The following is a 15,753-nucleotide window of genomic DNA, read 5'->3' on the forward strand; positions in this document are numbered from 1 at the left end:
AAGCGCCAACGAGAATATAGAGCTGACGCCGATCCAACAAATGTTTCGTATCCAGCAGGTAAGGGGAAGTACATGCCATCTCTTGTTCAGAGAAGACCATACGTGTAAACAAGAAAAGGGTAAAACTCGAAACTCCGAGATACAACGAGGAGCGTGAAAATGGTATCGTAACGCCTCGCTATGCATATAAAAACAGGGTAGGATTCAAGAAGTATAGGTAGTGTACGCGCGGTCGACGAAGGGCTCGGTGGCGGACGTGTGCCGTCCGATGTTGTTGCGGTGGTGGTACGAACGCGGAAAGAAACGGGTATAGTTGAAGGGAGTTTGCCATTCGGTGTGGCGTGGGTGATGCTAACACAGAGCTGTTTAGACACGAGGCTTCTTCCAGTAATATTGCTATCAATGGTTAGCGACTGATACCGAGAAAGACATTGATGAACAACGGGTGTAGGGGCTGGTGAGTGTGACGTACCTTGTGTGTCTTCCTTACAGACCGTAGTCCAGTGCTGCGTGTACCGGCGGTGATGGTTTCACGCCTCATCTGGTTGGTGTCCATCTCAGGGACGTAGTAGAACTCGTTCTCAAGCGGCTGGCCAGCGGCATCCTTGCCGGCACGGGGGATCTCACCAACACAAGGAGTGTCGTCTAAGATCCTCTTGAGCTCTTGTCTAGAGAGCTGAGGAAGGGGCGTGGATGCGCCGTTGCCCTCTTCATCCTTGCCATCTGTGGTCTTAATCGCACAAGCCTTCAGCTCGGCGGGAAGGTTGCTGTGAATGGCGGAAAGTGGCTGCGAGTGGATACGAGAGAACGCCAACTGATTGATGACGTGGTTCTTGATGGGCGACTCTTTGAATCGGATAGGCTCGGTAACTCGACGCTTGGGAGACGGTGATAGTAGTGGTCCGCGCATACGGGGGGCGTTGGACTGTGTTGGCGTGGCTGTGTTGAAAGAGGCCATGCCGTTGAGCAAGTTCTGACCGAAGGGTCCGAATGAGTGTACAACAGGGTCGTTCTCTTCGTCGTTGTCGGAGAAGTCGTCGGCAGCGAAGTTGATACTCTCCTTAGGGTCGATGACAGGACGAATTTCATGACTAGACCTGGAGCTTGGGAGAGAGGGGCGGATAAAGGTCTGGTCTGCAGAGCCTGGGGTCTTGACGCCAGGGCTGTCTACACTTGCATCGGCATCTTCAAAAACTTGAACAGGACCGGACTGGGCATTCGAGCTGAGGCCCGCGAAGACGGGAGGGCGGATAGGGCTTTGAGAGACAGGCGAGCGTGGAACGACGGGAGGACTAGAGGCCAAGTTCTCCTGGGTACGCGTACGAGTCGGGGTAGGCATGCCTTCTTCCTCGGATTCCCAGGAGAACTTTGATACAGGGATGGTCGGCCAGGCAATCATGACGCGGGTATCCTGTACATCCAGCATGATGGCCGTCTCGGGGTTCTCTGACATGTAGGTGTCTCCCTTGCTCAGCTCGAAGATGCGTCCCTTGCAGTGGATCTTCGCACCGTTCCATCCCAGACATTCAACCTCTATGTAGCCGTGCGGGTATGGCGGGCTTGGCGCGTGGTAGGCAGCTTGGACGTGGACGCGTGAGATGAGGCGGTTGGTGGAGAGCTGATAGTCCGACGTGTTGGAGCTTCGGCCCATTCTCACGACCTCGCCATCTGCGGGGAGGTCGACGGTGGGCACAGCACCGAGTGGGGTCCTCTCTGACAGAGCAGAGAAGGTTCGCTCGAAGCCCGGCCGGGCATGGCGGGGCGACGAGGAGAGAATGTTGGTCGACGACGTGGGCTGGGGGGTCGGGTAGTACTTCAGCTGCTTGGGGAAGGTGGGCGAGTCCTCTTCGAACTTGCGTTTCGAGGACGTTGGGCGTGGAAAGGGCGATGAAGAGAATGGCCCATCTTCGCCGAAGGCCGGAAGAAGCGTTGGGGTGGGCTTCCGAACATGGCCCGACTGCGTCTCTGTCGACTGAATGAGGGAGTGCGGCATCGCCTTGCTGGGTGAAAAGTCCATCTCGTGTGGGGAGCTCCTAAGACGCGGTGCTGCTGGCGTGTCGAGGTCTATGGGGTAAGGTGGACGTGTCTCGAAGGAGACGGGCAGGCCGGCGGCTGCAGAAGGAGTGTTGGGAACGCGAAGATTGACACAAGACGGTATGGGAAAAGAAAGACGTAGGTTAGGAGGAGGAGGCCATGAGGTCAATTGCGAAACTACGGGTCACGAACGCGATCATGGAAGACGTCGCGACACGCGGGTGTGGGTTGGCTAGCGTGATGAAGCTAGGACCGTCGTAAGAACCAGCACCCCGAGTTCACCACGCATTCCGCCCTTGCAATACGTCTTTTGTAACATGCTTTCAGATACAAGATGCCCTGCGTGTCTCAGCTAGTCCGATTGCATTCTTTTCAAGGCTTTTGCAGCGCTTCTTCGCTATACATATCCCAAAGTTCAGTCACGTCGGCCACATCCGTTCACCAGCCTCTGTGCACGAGCACAATTATTACGCCTATGACATACATGCTGTCCTCGGCTGCCACTTTAACTTGGTTTTCTCCGCTCTGCCAGCCCCTCTGCACTGCAGCCAATTCCACATTAATCTGCAATCATTGGTAATATCTACGCGCTGAGGCGGAATCTTTCACACTTCCTGCTGCCCTAATGGCATACACGTCGGTCGCAGTAAACTTCACGACTGCGTGAAGTAAAGTGAATACCCCAAAAGCAATCTACACGCAGGCACTCAACGCGTACCGAGATCTTGATGTACTACGCGTTCTTGGGCAGCGATCGAATGGACCCACAGCCGTACGCCAATATCCAGATACAGGCAAACGTCACGCAGATGAAAAGAAAAACTTTGTGCAGCAATCGATGCAGCTAACGCGAGAGCAAACACGTTCGTAACCAAAGTGGAGCGGTAGGGCCGACGGACGCGCGACAGTGGTATAGACGCGTCGTGAAAGATGGCCAGGCGAGCGCACGGGGATGGCGTTTCGGCTGGACCGTGTTCGGACTGGCTTCGATCAATCGATAACGAACACTTTTGTCTCGTGTGGGCAATCTAATATAGAGTTGATAATTGCTGCCGCGTCCACGAAACCTTAATGGTCCAGTCCACGATGGTGTGAATATCTCGCATCCACTTTTCTGTGACGGGCTCAAATGACCTCGGGATGATAGCCTGTGTACCCCTATAGCAGATTGACGCGCTGCTCGTGAAACGGCTGACGGCATGGGGACAAGGACTGAAATTGAAATCCATCGGCTGGTGACATTGCAAGGGTGAATAGCCTGTCGTGTGCTTGAGGATACTGCGACGCGACGATTGGCTCTGAGGAGCCCCGCATTTGGCTTCGGGGCTTCGGAGAAACTGTGGCGCCGGCAAAAAGTTCGAAGAGTTGGGACAAGGGTCTAGCCCAGAATTTCCAGCGACCAGCAACATCGCACCATATCACAGCAACAATGGCCAAATCCAAGACCCTTACCAAGAAGGTTGAGAAGGCGCCCGAGGCGCCGCTCACTACCAAAGCCACGAATGGCACGCCCTACCAGCTCGACCCGTCGCAAGTCGAGCGCGCGGCCAAGGCGCTCGTTGCGCACATGAAGAAACACGTCGAGGACAAGAAGGAGGAAGCCCCCAAGAAGAGTTTGGCGGCCGATGAGGACGAGGCGGAAGAGGCCGACGAGCCCATCTTTCTCAGTCTGGCGACGAAGAAGCAGATTGGCAACACCAAGAGCATGAAGCCTCTGGCAATGTATGTTCGCGCATCGCAGCGCTTGCGCCACACCGCTAACATATACTAGCAAGCTGCCCCATCCCATCATTCCAAGCGATGTACGGATATGCATCTTCACCAAAGACCCGCAAAGAGCGTACAAAGACCTCGTCGCATCCGACGCATTCCCGGCCACCCTTCGCGGAAAGGTGCAGCGCGTGCTCGGTGTAGACAAGCTAAAGAAGCGATACAAGGCATTCGAGCAGAAGCGCGCGCTTCTCGCCGAGTACGACGTCTTCATGGTCGACGATCGAATTATCAAGATTGTCGCAGAGTGCCTCGGCAAAGTCTTCTACAAGAGCAAGTCAAAGCGCCCCATTCCAATCCGCCTTACTGCCGGCGCATACATCGACAAGAGCGCAAAGAAGGACAAGGATGCGAAGGAGTCCCAGAATGTGGTCGGCACACCGCAAGGTGTAGCAAAGGAGATTGAGTCTGCTCTCAACTCGACCTACCTCAGCATGAGCCCCTCCGCCAACACATCTATCAAGGTCGCCAACCTCTCCATGACCCCTCAACAGATTACGGAGAACACTGCCGCTGTCGTGTCCGAAGTCGTTAACAAGCACGTCGGCCAGGGCTGGCGCAACATCCGCAGTCTGCACGTCAAAGGTCCCGCGACCAAGGCCCTGCCCATCTGGCTCGCTGATGAACTATGGACTGAGTCTGAGCAAATCCTTGAAGGACCGTACCACAAGGCCATCACAGAGGGCACACCAAAGGGCAAGTCTGCAGAGCGCAAGAGAAAGTGGGATGAGTGGGAGGAGGAGATGCTCGACGATGAAGAGCTCGCTGCGAAGCAGGCCAGGAGAGAGGCCAAGAAGGCTAAGAAGACCGAGAAGAAGAGCTCCATCAGCAAGGAGAAGCGGAAAGCAATGAAGCAAGAGGCACTCCAGTCGGTGCAGACACCGTTGATTGCCGGTTGAACAATCCATTACAATCATCATTGCATGGCACGGCGCAATGCATTGGCGTTCCGGCGTTCAAAAGATCTGTTTGACGAAATGATAGTATACCACTGGTCGGCACATAGCAACATAGACTCTGTGCAACTGTTAGAATGTACATTTGCTTTCTATAAATTACGACGACACTGCCTTGCTCATACTGTGTTTTTTGCGTGGACGTAAAAGCTATGGAGAGCTATGACCATGTCCTGCTGTACCTGCCTCGGCTTGATGCCAACGTCATACAACGCCGCGTAGATCAGTGCGCGTCTCATATGCTTTCAGCTTGCGCCTCTCGAACCTCCACCTCCCACTTTCATTCCACCATCGCCAAAATGCTTCACTTACTTCCAATTTCGACGCTCCTGCTCGTGACGCAGGTGATCGCGTCACCACTCGCACGCAGCGATTCCAAGCCCCTCCCACTGCTCATCTGGCACGGCTTAGGCGACAACTATGCCGCAGACGGCCTGCATAGCGTAGGCGACCTCGCAAACGAGACGAACCCCGACACATACGTATACTACATCCGGCTTGATGAAGATGCTGGAAGCGATCGAACAGCCACATTCCTGGGGAACGTTACAGAGCAGATTGCGCAGGTCTGCGACGACATCGCGGAACACGCGGTTTTGAGCAAAGCCCCAGGCCTCAACGCGCTTGGCTTTTCGCAGGGCGGTCAGTTCCTCCGTGGAATGATAGAGCGATGTGGCGACAGGATCAAAGTCAAGAACCTGGTCACATTTGGTAGTCAACACAACGGCATCGCAAAGTATCAGCTTTGTAAAGATGGAGACTGGCTTTGCAAGGGCTACATCGGGTTGCTCAAATCCAACACCTGGGGCGCATGGGTGCAGGGGCACCTGGTGCCAGCGCAGTACTTCAAGGCCACGAACGAGACGACTGGCGAACCCACAGAAGAGTATCTCGAATCCTCCAACTTCATCGCCGACATCAACAACGAGAGGGTGCTGAAGAACGTCACCTACGCGAAGAACCTTGCCGCGCTTGACAACTTCGTCATGTACGTGTTCGAGGACGACACCACTGTCATACCCAAGGAGTCTGGCTGGTTCGCGTACACCAACACTACCAGCAACGAGGTCACGGATCTGAGGGATCGCGACATCTACAAAGAGGACTGGATTGGGCTCAAGAAGCTTGACGAGAAGGGTGGTCTACACTTCAAGACAACCAAGGGCGGACACATGGATCTTGGTGATAAGGTACTGAAAGATGTCTTCAAGACCTATTTCGCACCAGAGAAGACATTGTGGGATGGTATCGTTGATGAGGTTCAAGAAATAATGGAGTTGTAGATGGGGAAATCATATGGCTAGCCTCACTGCGGTAACACAGGCGTGGAGTCGGATTGAATTTACATGTATGAATACACACGCAGGTACGACGAGCGATCATAATTTCACGTTTTCATCTCAAATCAGATTTTGGGCACCATGACATGTTGTCTGCTGAGCATGGATCAAATAGCGATGATGTATCCAGCTGTGCCTGGATTTGATTGTTGTCAAGATCATCTATGTATGATGTAGGGTGAACAACTCTGAAATCTGTTTTGAAGCAAGGTATTCAGGTCGAAAACAACACGAAAAAGTGAGCTAGTTCGTAGCCTTCTACAGCGGATGATCGGGATCGGACATTCTCTACACAGCGTTGGAAACAACCACGCAAACCAATAATCCTACGACTAGTCCTCCAATCATGGCGCATTCTTGCACGCACCTCCCCTCCCCCGACCGGGGTTTTGCGGCAGACGTCATGTTTGGGTGGGTCATCATGAGCATCAGCCCACAGCAACACTCCACGCCGACGCCGGTCGAAACGAGTCTAGTCTTGGCCTCTCCATGCTTTAAATACTCCAAGTCTCCCCAGAAACTTCAATTGACACGTCTTGCCCATCGCGGCTCCTCTCCACTCTATATTTCTTATTCCACGCCTGCGCTGAGCTTGACGCTCCACGAACAGCTTTAGGCTTATCGATAAGCTACTAATCCGATCACGATCGTCACGGCGGAAGAGAAGAACGACAGGAACCAAAGATGTCGGTCTCAGCAGCATTGAAGAGCCGGGTCAGGAGGCCAAGTTATCTCAAGAAGATTGCGAAAGCTGAGGACTTGCTTCACCACTTCCCCAATGGAGCCTACATTGGCTGGAGTGGCTTCACGGGTGTCGGATATCCAAAGTAAGCATTTCCATTTCTCTCACGCTACTTTATCGGCCAAGCTATGAGGCTCTTCGGGTACACGAGGTAGCCCTGACTACGGCGTACGATGTCGGACCTACTTGGTAGTTCGATCTTGGATCCCGAGGTGGAACGGAAGTTTAGGAAGTGACGAAAGCCGAGCTATCTCCGGCTCCACAATTCGAGCCGCGCATGGATCAGGTCAAGACGAGCACTCAAGAGCCTTGGCCATGACTCTCGCCATACATGCCTTGATTTGAATGGCCTTGTCTATTGTGTTGGTTAAAGTTTTAGACTAACGGCATGGCAGGAAGATCCCTACGGCTATGGCCGACCATGTCGAGAAGAACAATCTCCAAGGTCAGCTGAAGTACAATCTCTTCGTCGGTGCATCGTCAGGTGCGGAGACTGAGAATCGATGGGCACGTCTTAACATGATCGAGCGCCGGTCGCCGCATCAAGTCGGTAAGGAGATCGCCAAGGGTATCAACAACGGCAACATCAACTTCTTCGACAAACATCTGAGTATGTTTCCCGTCGACTTGATGTACGGGTATGTACAAACACGCAGAACTCCACGAAGAGGAAACGATGCTGATTCCGAGTAGCTTCTACACATTGAACAAGCCCCACAACAAGCTCGATGTCACCATCGTGGAAGCGTCGGCCATTACCGAGGATGGTGGAATCATTCCAGGAGCCAGTGTTGGTGCATCACCCGAACTGATCCAGATGGCCGACAAGATCATTATCGAAGTCAACACCGCAGCTCCCTCGTTCGAAGGCCTACACGACATCACCATGACTGATCTGCCGCCGCGCCGAAAGCCTTACCTCATTATGTCTCCAGAAGATCGCATCGGTACACCGCACATTCCTGTAGACCCAGAGAAGGTTGTGGCTATCGTAGAGAGCGACTACCCCGATCAGACCCAGCCCAACGCCGCCGAGGATGAAACCTCAAGGGCTATCGCTGCGAACTTGATTGAGTTCTTGAAGCATGAGGTTAATCATGGCCGTCTACCGGAGAACCTCCTGCCCATTCAATCTGGTATTGGAAACATTGCCAACGCTGTTGTTGGTGGACTTGCCGTATGTTCTCTCCTTTCTGAATGATTGATGCTTCATACTGACAGACACAGTCCGGTGGTGCAAACTTCAAGAACCTCAAGGTATGGACCGAAGTCCTCCAAGACTCCTTCCTGGACCTCTTCGACTCTGGTAATCTGGACTTCGCGACGGCAACTTCGATCCGTTTCTCTCCCGACGGCTTCCACCGCTTCTACGAGAACTGGGATCGCTATGCGCCTAAGCTGCTACTCCGTTCTCAGCAAGTCTCCAACTCTCCCGAGATTATTCGACGTCTCGGTGTCATTGGCATGAACACGCCTGTCGAGGTCGACATCTACGCCCACGCCAACTCAACCTGTGTGATGGGTAGCCGTATGCTCAACGGTCTTGGTGGATCCGCCGACTTCCTTCGCTCTTCCAAGTACTCCATCATGCACACCCCCTCATCGCGTCCTACAAAGACCGACCCAACTGGTGTATCTTGCATCGTGCCCATGTGCACGCACATCGACCAGACAGAGCACGACCTCGACGTCATCGTCACGGAGCAAGGTCTCGCTGATGTTCGTGGTCTCTCCCCCAAGGAGCGTGCCCGCGTCATCATCAAGAAGTGCGCACACCCCGACTACGTACCTATCTTGGAGGACTACTTCAACAAGGCGGAGTTTGAGTGCCTAAGGAAGGGCTGGGGCCATGAGCCGCATCTGCTGTGGAACAGCTTCGATATGCACAGGCATCTGAATGACCATGGCACTATGAAGCTGCCCAAGTGGGACTACAAGAGTTAGGAGAGGGGCATGTAGTGATAGAATACGATATTTGGATGTAGAGAATGTACGCGATCGACTTACCCTAGTAGTAGTCCATATGAAACATGACAACGTGAAGTAGCAGATGAATCAGCTCATACGTGACCAACAACAAGTAAAACAGCATATGTGCTTTTTATGGTACTCGTCATGTCGTGGACAGACATGCTCCTTGCTACACTTTCAACCTCACTACTGCGACCATCAACGCTCTCGTCGATCCTACACGACACCTCTTTTTCAATAACGGCATGTCGCGTGTTTGACTAGCGCGGCATCGGCGACCATGTTGCACGCGGCTCGACTATAGGATGGAGCGCTGATGCAGGTGGATTGCCTCTTCTGCAGCTGGTACCACGGATGCTACCTCGGACGAGAGCATGACGTGGGCGAGGGTGTTTGATGCAGGTGTCGAGCCAGAAAACTCTGCTCAGACCAGGCGTTTCCGTGCAGATGGCATGGACGCGCTCTTGCCGCGAAAGTCGGGATCGTTCGCTCGTTGGGAAGTGGATTGCCACCGCTAGAGCTACCCGGACGTGGACGCGTCGGCTGGCACCATGTGACTGCGCGGCTCACAAGCGGCGTCAGGCTCTTGCAGATGAGCATGCGCCCGGCTCTGCCCTCTTCCACCACACCGAGACGCGACGCAAGAGCCTCACAGCATCCCTGACATCTCCTGCCATTCTCTGCGCGCCCTTTGCAAGTTGTTCCGCGGCGCCCAACAAGGAACTGCTCCCGCCCGTTCGCGCGTCTTCCCGCTATCTCGCGTGCTGCGCACGAACACGGTCCACGGTGCTGCTACGACACGTCTCCGACCATCCAACTCCCACCGAGACCCGCCATTGGGACGTTTGCTACCCTGACATCCTTACCTGCATCTGTATTTTTGGCGCAGCTGCTTCCACTTTGACGGTGAATTGCACTCACAGCGCGAGTCGCTAGTTGCCTCCTACCCCGCCGCCACGCCCGCGAAACCATGATGCGTAAGTCGCGTTCCCCAAGCCGACTTAATTACCCCGGTACTCACGCTGCCATTGCACCAGCAGAACACGCCCACGCCACCCATACAGCAACTATTGCTACCGTAAACAACGCAGAGCCCCAGGCCTCGCAGGAGTCAGTCCAGTCTGCTGTGTCTAGCACCTTCTCGGCACCGGCACTTCCCTCCTCGTCGAGCAACCTATCCACGGCCACCACTACCGAGACCGACCTCACGACCCCGTCCTCGACCAATGTAGCGAGCCAAAGTAAACCTACCGAGGCCCCAATGCCGGAATCGTCAAGTCAGAGTACTGGTGGGCAGGTGCGAGCGGCACCACGCATCGATACCGCTGCTGCCAACGCGCTCCAGACTGGTGACACAGCAGCTGGTCCCATGCCGCTAGAGTCTCCAGCAAAGAGCTCCAAGAGGACTGTAGATGGATCTCTCAAGAGCGCTGGGCTAGCGCCTGAAACTCCATCGGCGCCCACCCATTCACACAAGAGGAACAAGAGCATGGATACACACTCAGGTCGCATTGGAGAGGTGCGTAGTATAGCTTCAGGCCAAGCTTACAGTCTGCTAACGCGAACGCAGCTATCCGCACAGCTAAAGACGCGTCTTTCCTACGCCATGGTCAAAGTCCAGAACGGCTGGGAGAAGCAGTCGCTCGACGAGTTGGAAGAAAGCCAGTCACAGCGTGGTTCGCCCAACTCTGCTCCTGGGAGGACTGACCATCTAGCATTCGAATCCCCTGCTACCGTCGATCGACAAAGAAGACCGAGCGGCGTCTCTGACATCTCAGACCAGATGATCATGTCCCCGGCTTCTGATCCGACCCGGTCACTTGCAGGGACTCCAGCTTGTTAGTCAACCCCAAAGACTCCGTCTGAAAATGCTAACACCCGTCAGCCTACTGGCGACCAGGTACCCGCCCTGCTATGAACGCCGCGGCAAACCTCATATCCATCACTGGCGCACAACACGGCTATGGCCTCGCACCAGCCCCAACCTTCCAGAGTGGGCGAAGACGACGCTCCAGCGTCTCGCATGTGCCCCCTCCGCTTCTCGGCGCCAGCCAAAGGAAGCACTACAGTGATGTTGGCGCAGGTCCACGATCACCAGCTACTCCTCGAGCAGGCATCCTCCGCATGCCCAGCCAACAAGCCGAGAAGGATGCCGTCGATACACTGCTCTTCATGAGCAGTCCCAACAATTCACAGCGCTTCCCAGCCGGCGGTCAACCAGCACCAAGTCCACTCCGAGCCGAAGCACCGCAACGACGCGTCATGTTCGAAGCATACCCACCACAAGACAAACGCGCCATGTACCAGCCATCGATGCCCGCACCGCCCCACCACCACCAACACGGACCGTACCCCGCGTACCCAGCGAGATAACAGTAAGAGCGTCTCCGATATGAGAATCCACTCCCCATCCTCTCTTCAACACTATTCTTACGGCTCGACGATCGCATTGCATGGCTGGCGTTGAGATACCCCACTGCACGTATGTCCACATTGTTACTGTCAGCCACCAATCTCCACACCGGACGCATATGTTGTTCATGCCTCGGATGCTTTGGGAGGTTGTGTTGATATCGCTTGGCTCCCCTTCTTGTATGAGCTTTGCTCTTCTTACGCTTGTATACTTTGGCTCCCTGGCTATGGCTGTTGTTGGCCTCGAGTAACATCTGTATGTTTGAGCGTGGGGATATGTTATGAATAGGTATTATGATTGTGTAACGAATAGATGATATATGTATATTCTGATGTGCGGGCGATGGTGATGTGTGGGGTGACGGTGTGTTGAGATGGGTGCATGGGACCGATGGGGTCGTTACAAGAGAGAGTGATGGTAGTAGCGCGACTGATATGTGGACGACGTGCGAAGTGCGTGCAGTATACCTAGGTATATATATATATCTATATTTATCATGTGATCAAGTTGCAGTAAAGATCACTTGTATGGACATTCCAAGCTGTGTGTGGGTCGAAAGGCTGGAGGGAGTTATGAACGAAATATGTCTCATACTCGGTAAGGTCTGCGTTTGCACATGTACGCAGTTCTGCACATTTAACATGTCCAAATAACTGATCTCCGCTGCGCCTTGATCACGACATATCTGCCCAGGTGGGTATCCGTACTTTGCCGCTTGCGTTCGCAACCAGTAGCTGAATTCCAATCGCCACACAGCCTAACAGCTAGTCCTCCCTTTGCGTGGAGCTATTTGACTTTCTATCACTTGCAGATTCTATCATCCGGGAATAGGCAGTTCCGGTATCGCTCGCGTTGTTCGTGTCGTAAGTATGTCGTACAAGAAAACTAATCAGGGGCGCTGCAATCTACATTGGTGAAAAGACCCGCCGATAACAAAGGCTTAATGCAATGTAGACTTCTAGGAGGCATGTTCTTGACTTAATCCTCGAACGATATGCAGCAGTCTCACATACCTTAGATTTCAATGTCATCTAGTTCCAGGCATAGCTACTGCCACGGAATGTTTTGACTACACAAATTGCATGGGCTCCGGCACATTGTTTTCTGAGACTACAGGCGACGAAAGGTTCTGTTTCATCGACACGCCTCTTTGGTGTGGAGTGCGATGCTCGATCACTTTACATTACCTAATGTACTATTTGCTACATCTACTTTTCATGACACTGTCCATTGATCTCCTGTCCTTGTTGTTGGACGCGTCGTAGTTTACATGTACGTTACAGTTTTTGTGACTCTAAGCCTGTAGCCTGCAGTCACTGGCTCCAATTTGCAGACTACGCATTCGCGAATCTTGGGGTGCATCAGCGAATGGAAGAGGTTTACTGACGACACGGTCTTTTTCGTATCACAGAAACTGGGCTATATTACAATGTTATCTCCCTAGCTAAGTTAACGTGATGGTTTACTAAAAGCTAACACATTGTCTCCCTAGGACATATGTAAAAGCCAGTCAGATTGAGCGGGCTTGTGGTAAGCATAACTGATTTGGTGTTATGTACTTAGGGCAAAGATGAAAGTAAACCACCGCCAAGCGAGCCCGGGATTCAGATCGTTGGTGTTGGAGAAAAGCAAGGGTTGTTTTTAGACGATACAAGCAAGAGAGGGCCTCGTTGTATGATTCGTCATCTTAGAGTTTTGGTGGGAGTGGATAATTTAGCATGTCTAGTCAAGTATTGTCCTTCACCACCACCATCATGTTAACCCCTCTTTTTTGAATCTTGTGTTGGACGAAAACTTCCAAAATGAAAGCTTGACTTGATTAACAGCTCTACGTGTTGCGGTAGCGTTCTCATTGTGATTTGTAGTCGTTTTAGGCCGATTGGTGTGGAAGTCCAAAAAAAGTCCTTCACGGCCACACCACCAACACCCTCCTATTCAAGACCATGATGATCGACGAGGTAGCAAAAAGAAAGCCCGACGTGGGGGTCGAACCCACAACCTTGAGATTTGATACAATCGTGTCTGTTAGGACGTGATAACTAAGAGTCTCACGCTCTACCGATTGAGCTAGCCGGGCTGATGTTGCTTTCGATGGTGGTTTGGCCAAATACAACGTGTATAATGTTACGATAAAACTCTCGAGCTCCCTCACAATCGTATAGAGTCCTTGGATGTGAAGTTTGGATCGAGATGGAAAATTTTGTTTGGGCAGGCGGGTCGGGACTTATCAGATTTTGCCAATACCCGAAAACCCCGCCTTTGCCAACCAGCCACCCATCCATCCGGTACACGGAAAAGGCAAGCTCTTTACTTGCTCATGTTACAGTTCGGGCGCGCTATCGTAGTGTATGCATCTCTACTGAATCCAGCACAAGGACTACTGCAATGGTCGGAAACAATAGATGTGGCTCCAAAACCTTACAAGTCGTTCGCGCATCACTGTTCTGCCTTGTAAGGCATGTTTTTGCTGCCTAGTCAAAACATGCAAGTAATATGCACGACACCGCTCCAGCGGACACCCTTGTCAATCTCGTACGGCACGGATTCTAGAAAGAGACGAGGTATGCCTCCCGCATTACTGTATTGCGACAAGAGACGCGTGCCAACGGTGGCGAAGCACGAAGATGGTCTCATAGAGGCGCATATAAGCTCATCGTGCATGAGCTTGAGGGATGTATACGAGCTTACTAACGGTCGTTAGACCAGCCTCCCTCGGTTGATTATCATCCTCGATGCATGTAAGTTTGTGATGCACACACGTTCGGTGCTCAGTGCGTTGTGGTGTACTCAGGGGTCCGATCCGACGGGTAATATTTGAAACGTCGATGGTATGCCGCTTAGTGGTCTGAATACGAGGCAGAATGGGAGGCTTTCTGGACCTGCATCGCATGGGTCGAGGATGATACAAGTAGATGGTGCGCTTTGGCCGAGAGACGGTCAGTATTATCGGGTCGACCAAGGATTCATTCCGATGTAGTTGCGATTGGGCCGATCGCTCGCGTGCAAGGGGTAAACACGTGATGTCATCCTAACATCAAGCTGTGCCGCGCAACGCGTCAAGTCGAACCCAAACACTCGAACAACTCCGTGCCTAAAGTCTTGTCGGTGAATCCGCTACTTTTCAGTCATATCCTTGATAATTTAATGTTCGACCATGCCACGGACGCGAGGCGACGCAAGGAGTGGCGCTGATGCGGAATGCGTTGCCAGTCAAGATCAGGAGAAACAGCCGAGAGACACTGCGTCTGGAGTGCAAAACGCGGAGTCCCCGAGAGAATCTGCCGGTCAGAAGAGGAAAGTGACATCCGAAAATGAAGCATATGCAAAGCAACGCCGAATGAGCGAAAGACAGGGAACAGCTGCTTCGGTACGGGCCGAAAAGAAGGAAGAGCAACCGAAAGAAGAAGATCTGGAACAGCAGAAACCACGACTCACGACACCAGATCTGGAATATGATTCCGATCGTTCCAAGCTACGTGACCCGAGACCAACTCCGGGCCGCAGGGCACGCCCGCGTTGGGATGACATCAGTGCGCCCCAAGAGATCAAAGATTGGGTCAGCGACACCTTCTACATACCCAAGCCCACGAAGCCTCCTGGACGTCTGAACGCCGCCCTTAAGGATACAATGTTCAGAGATGAATGTCGGCTGAACCCCTTCGCACATTTCCACAAACTGTATATATGCTATGACAAGGGACGCGAGGGCTCATCCACATACGATCAAGGCGGCTTCGAGCTTGACTACGAGAAGGTGAATGATTGGATGAAACCACAAGCCTACAACAAGAGAAAGATGGTGCGTGGCATGGAGAAAGCAGTCGAACGACGAACGACTGAGCAGCAGAAGATGTTCGATTTGTTCTTTTTGGCCAAGTGGAACGATGACAGAGGTATCGGTCACTCCGTGGAGAACTATGTCAAAGACCAGGTGTCAAAAGATATCGGCGTGCCATGGCATCAAATCGGTCCGGAGCACGTGCAGCAATCGCGTGACAGAGGCTTCGAGCCTGTCAACTTCTACGACTGGTGGAAGGAGCCCACTGAAGAGGAGGAGAAGAGAATGATGAACATGATGTCAGGAGCTAGTTTGAGAAAGGACCTGTAATTACATAACCATCTCTGAGGAAGTTGTAGGGAAATATCACTTTGACAACACGCGAGTCTTTCCCCCGCCCATATGATCCAAGCTAATCTCAACTCGTCCCATTCTGCCGCCGGAAAGACGTCCATACATTAGGCCCTCCGAAGAGCACATCAGGCCGTCTAAAGCGGACCGTCTCACGGCTAAGCGAAAAGCTTAACCTACAGATGCCACGCGTCTCAGCAATCCCGCTGGCTCTTGGTAAGGCAAACAGCGAGGCGGAGTCCCCGAAGTGTGGTCACCTGGGTCCCGCTGTATCGTTTCATGTACTGTAATGTACTGTAACAGTGAGATGTAGCTCTCGGTACATGGGTTTTGGGCATCTAGGGGAACGTGCCGCGTAGTCCAGCTATTCATAGTAATCTAGCTGCCTGAATTTTCTC

The 15,753-nt window shown here is 52.9% G+C and overlaps 6 protein-coding genes and 1 non-coding gene across 7 annotated transcripts; 5 read left to right on the forward strand and 2 right to left on the reverse strand.

The window, feature by feature from the left end:
* Window positions 1-366: 366 nt before the first annotated feature.
* J4E92_005954 (uncharacterized protein) lies at window positions 367-2,017 on the reverse strand (the record flags this gene model as incomplete). Its single annotated transcript, XM_051497330.1, has 2 exons — window positions 367-396; window positions 473-2,017. The coding sequence occupies 2 exons, from the start codon at window positions 2,015-2,017 to the stop codon at window positions 367-369; spliced, it is 1,575 nt and encodes a 524-aa protein (XP_051351977.1).
* Window positions 2,018-3,463: 1,446 nt separating this feature from the next.
* Window positions 3,464-4,703, forward strand: J4E92_005955 (uncharacterized protein; the record flags this gene model as incomplete). The annotated part of the gene is made up of 2 exons (XM_051497331.1): window positions 3,464-3,756; window positions 3,806-4,703. The coding sequence occupies 2 exons, from the start codon at window positions 3,464-3,466 to the stop codon at window positions 4,701-4,703; spliced, it is 1,191 nt and encodes a 396-aa protein (XP_051351978.1).
* A 356-nt stretch (window positions 4,704-5,059) lies between these two features.
* J4E92_005956 (uncharacterized protein) lies at window positions 5,060-6,043 on the forward strand (the record flags this gene model as incomplete). The annotated part of the gene is made up of 1 exon (XM_051497332.1): window positions 5,060-6,043. One exon carries the CDS (start codon window positions 5,060-5,062, stop codon window positions 6,041-6,043), a length of 984 nt encoding a protein of 327 aa, XP_051351979.1.
* A 741-nt stretch (window positions 6,044-6,784) lies between these two features.
* ACU8 (Acetyl-CoA hydrolase) lies at window positions 6,785-8,786 on the forward strand (the record flags this gene model as incomplete). The annotated part of the gene is made up of 4 exons (XM_051497333.1): window positions 6,785-6,927; window positions 7,238-7,480; window positions 7,536-8,019; window positions 8,070-8,786. 4 exons carry the CDS (start codon window positions 6,785-6,787, stop codon window positions 8,784-8,786), a joined length of 1,587 nt encoding a protein of 528 aa, XP_051351980.1.
* A 997-nt stretch (window positions 8,787-9,783) lies between these two features.
* On the forward strand, window positions 9,784-11,186 carry J4E92_005958 (uncharacterized protein; the record flags this gene model as incomplete). Its single annotated transcript, XM_051497334.1, has 3 exons — window positions 9,784-10,332; window positions 10,384-10,651; window positions 10,699-11,186. The coding sequence occupies 3 exons, from the start codon at window positions 9,784-9,786 to the stop codon at window positions 11,184-11,186; spliced, it is 1,305 nt and encodes a 434-aa protein (XP_051351981.1).
* A 2,011-nt stretch (window positions 11,187-13,197) lies between these two features.
* On the reverse strand, window positions 13,198-13,303 carry J4E92_005959. The gene has a single exon. It is a non-coding gene; the product is annotated as a tRNA-Lys (tRNA).
* A 1,121-nt stretch (window positions 13,304-14,424) lies between these two features.
* J4E92_005960 (uncharacterized protein) lies at window positions 14,425-15,334 on the forward strand (the record flags this gene model as incomplete). The annotated part of the gene is given in 2 exon segments (XM_051497335.1): window positions 14,425-14,428; window positions 14,442-15,334. The coding sequence occupies 2 exon segments, from the start codon at window positions 14,425-14,427 to the stop codon at window positions 15,332-15,334; spliced, it is 897 nt and encodes a 298-aa protein (XP_051351982.1).
* Between the last annotated feature and the right edge of the window lie 419 nt (window positions 15,335-15,753).

The sequence above is a fragment of the Alternaria infectoria genome (assembly GCF_024043175.1).
Source record: "Alternaria infectoria strain BMP 0036 chromosome Unknown scaffold_9, whole genome shotgun sequence".
NCBI lineage: Eukaryota > Fungi > Ascomycota > Dothideomycetes > Pleosporales > Pleosporaceae > Alternaria > Alternaria infectoria.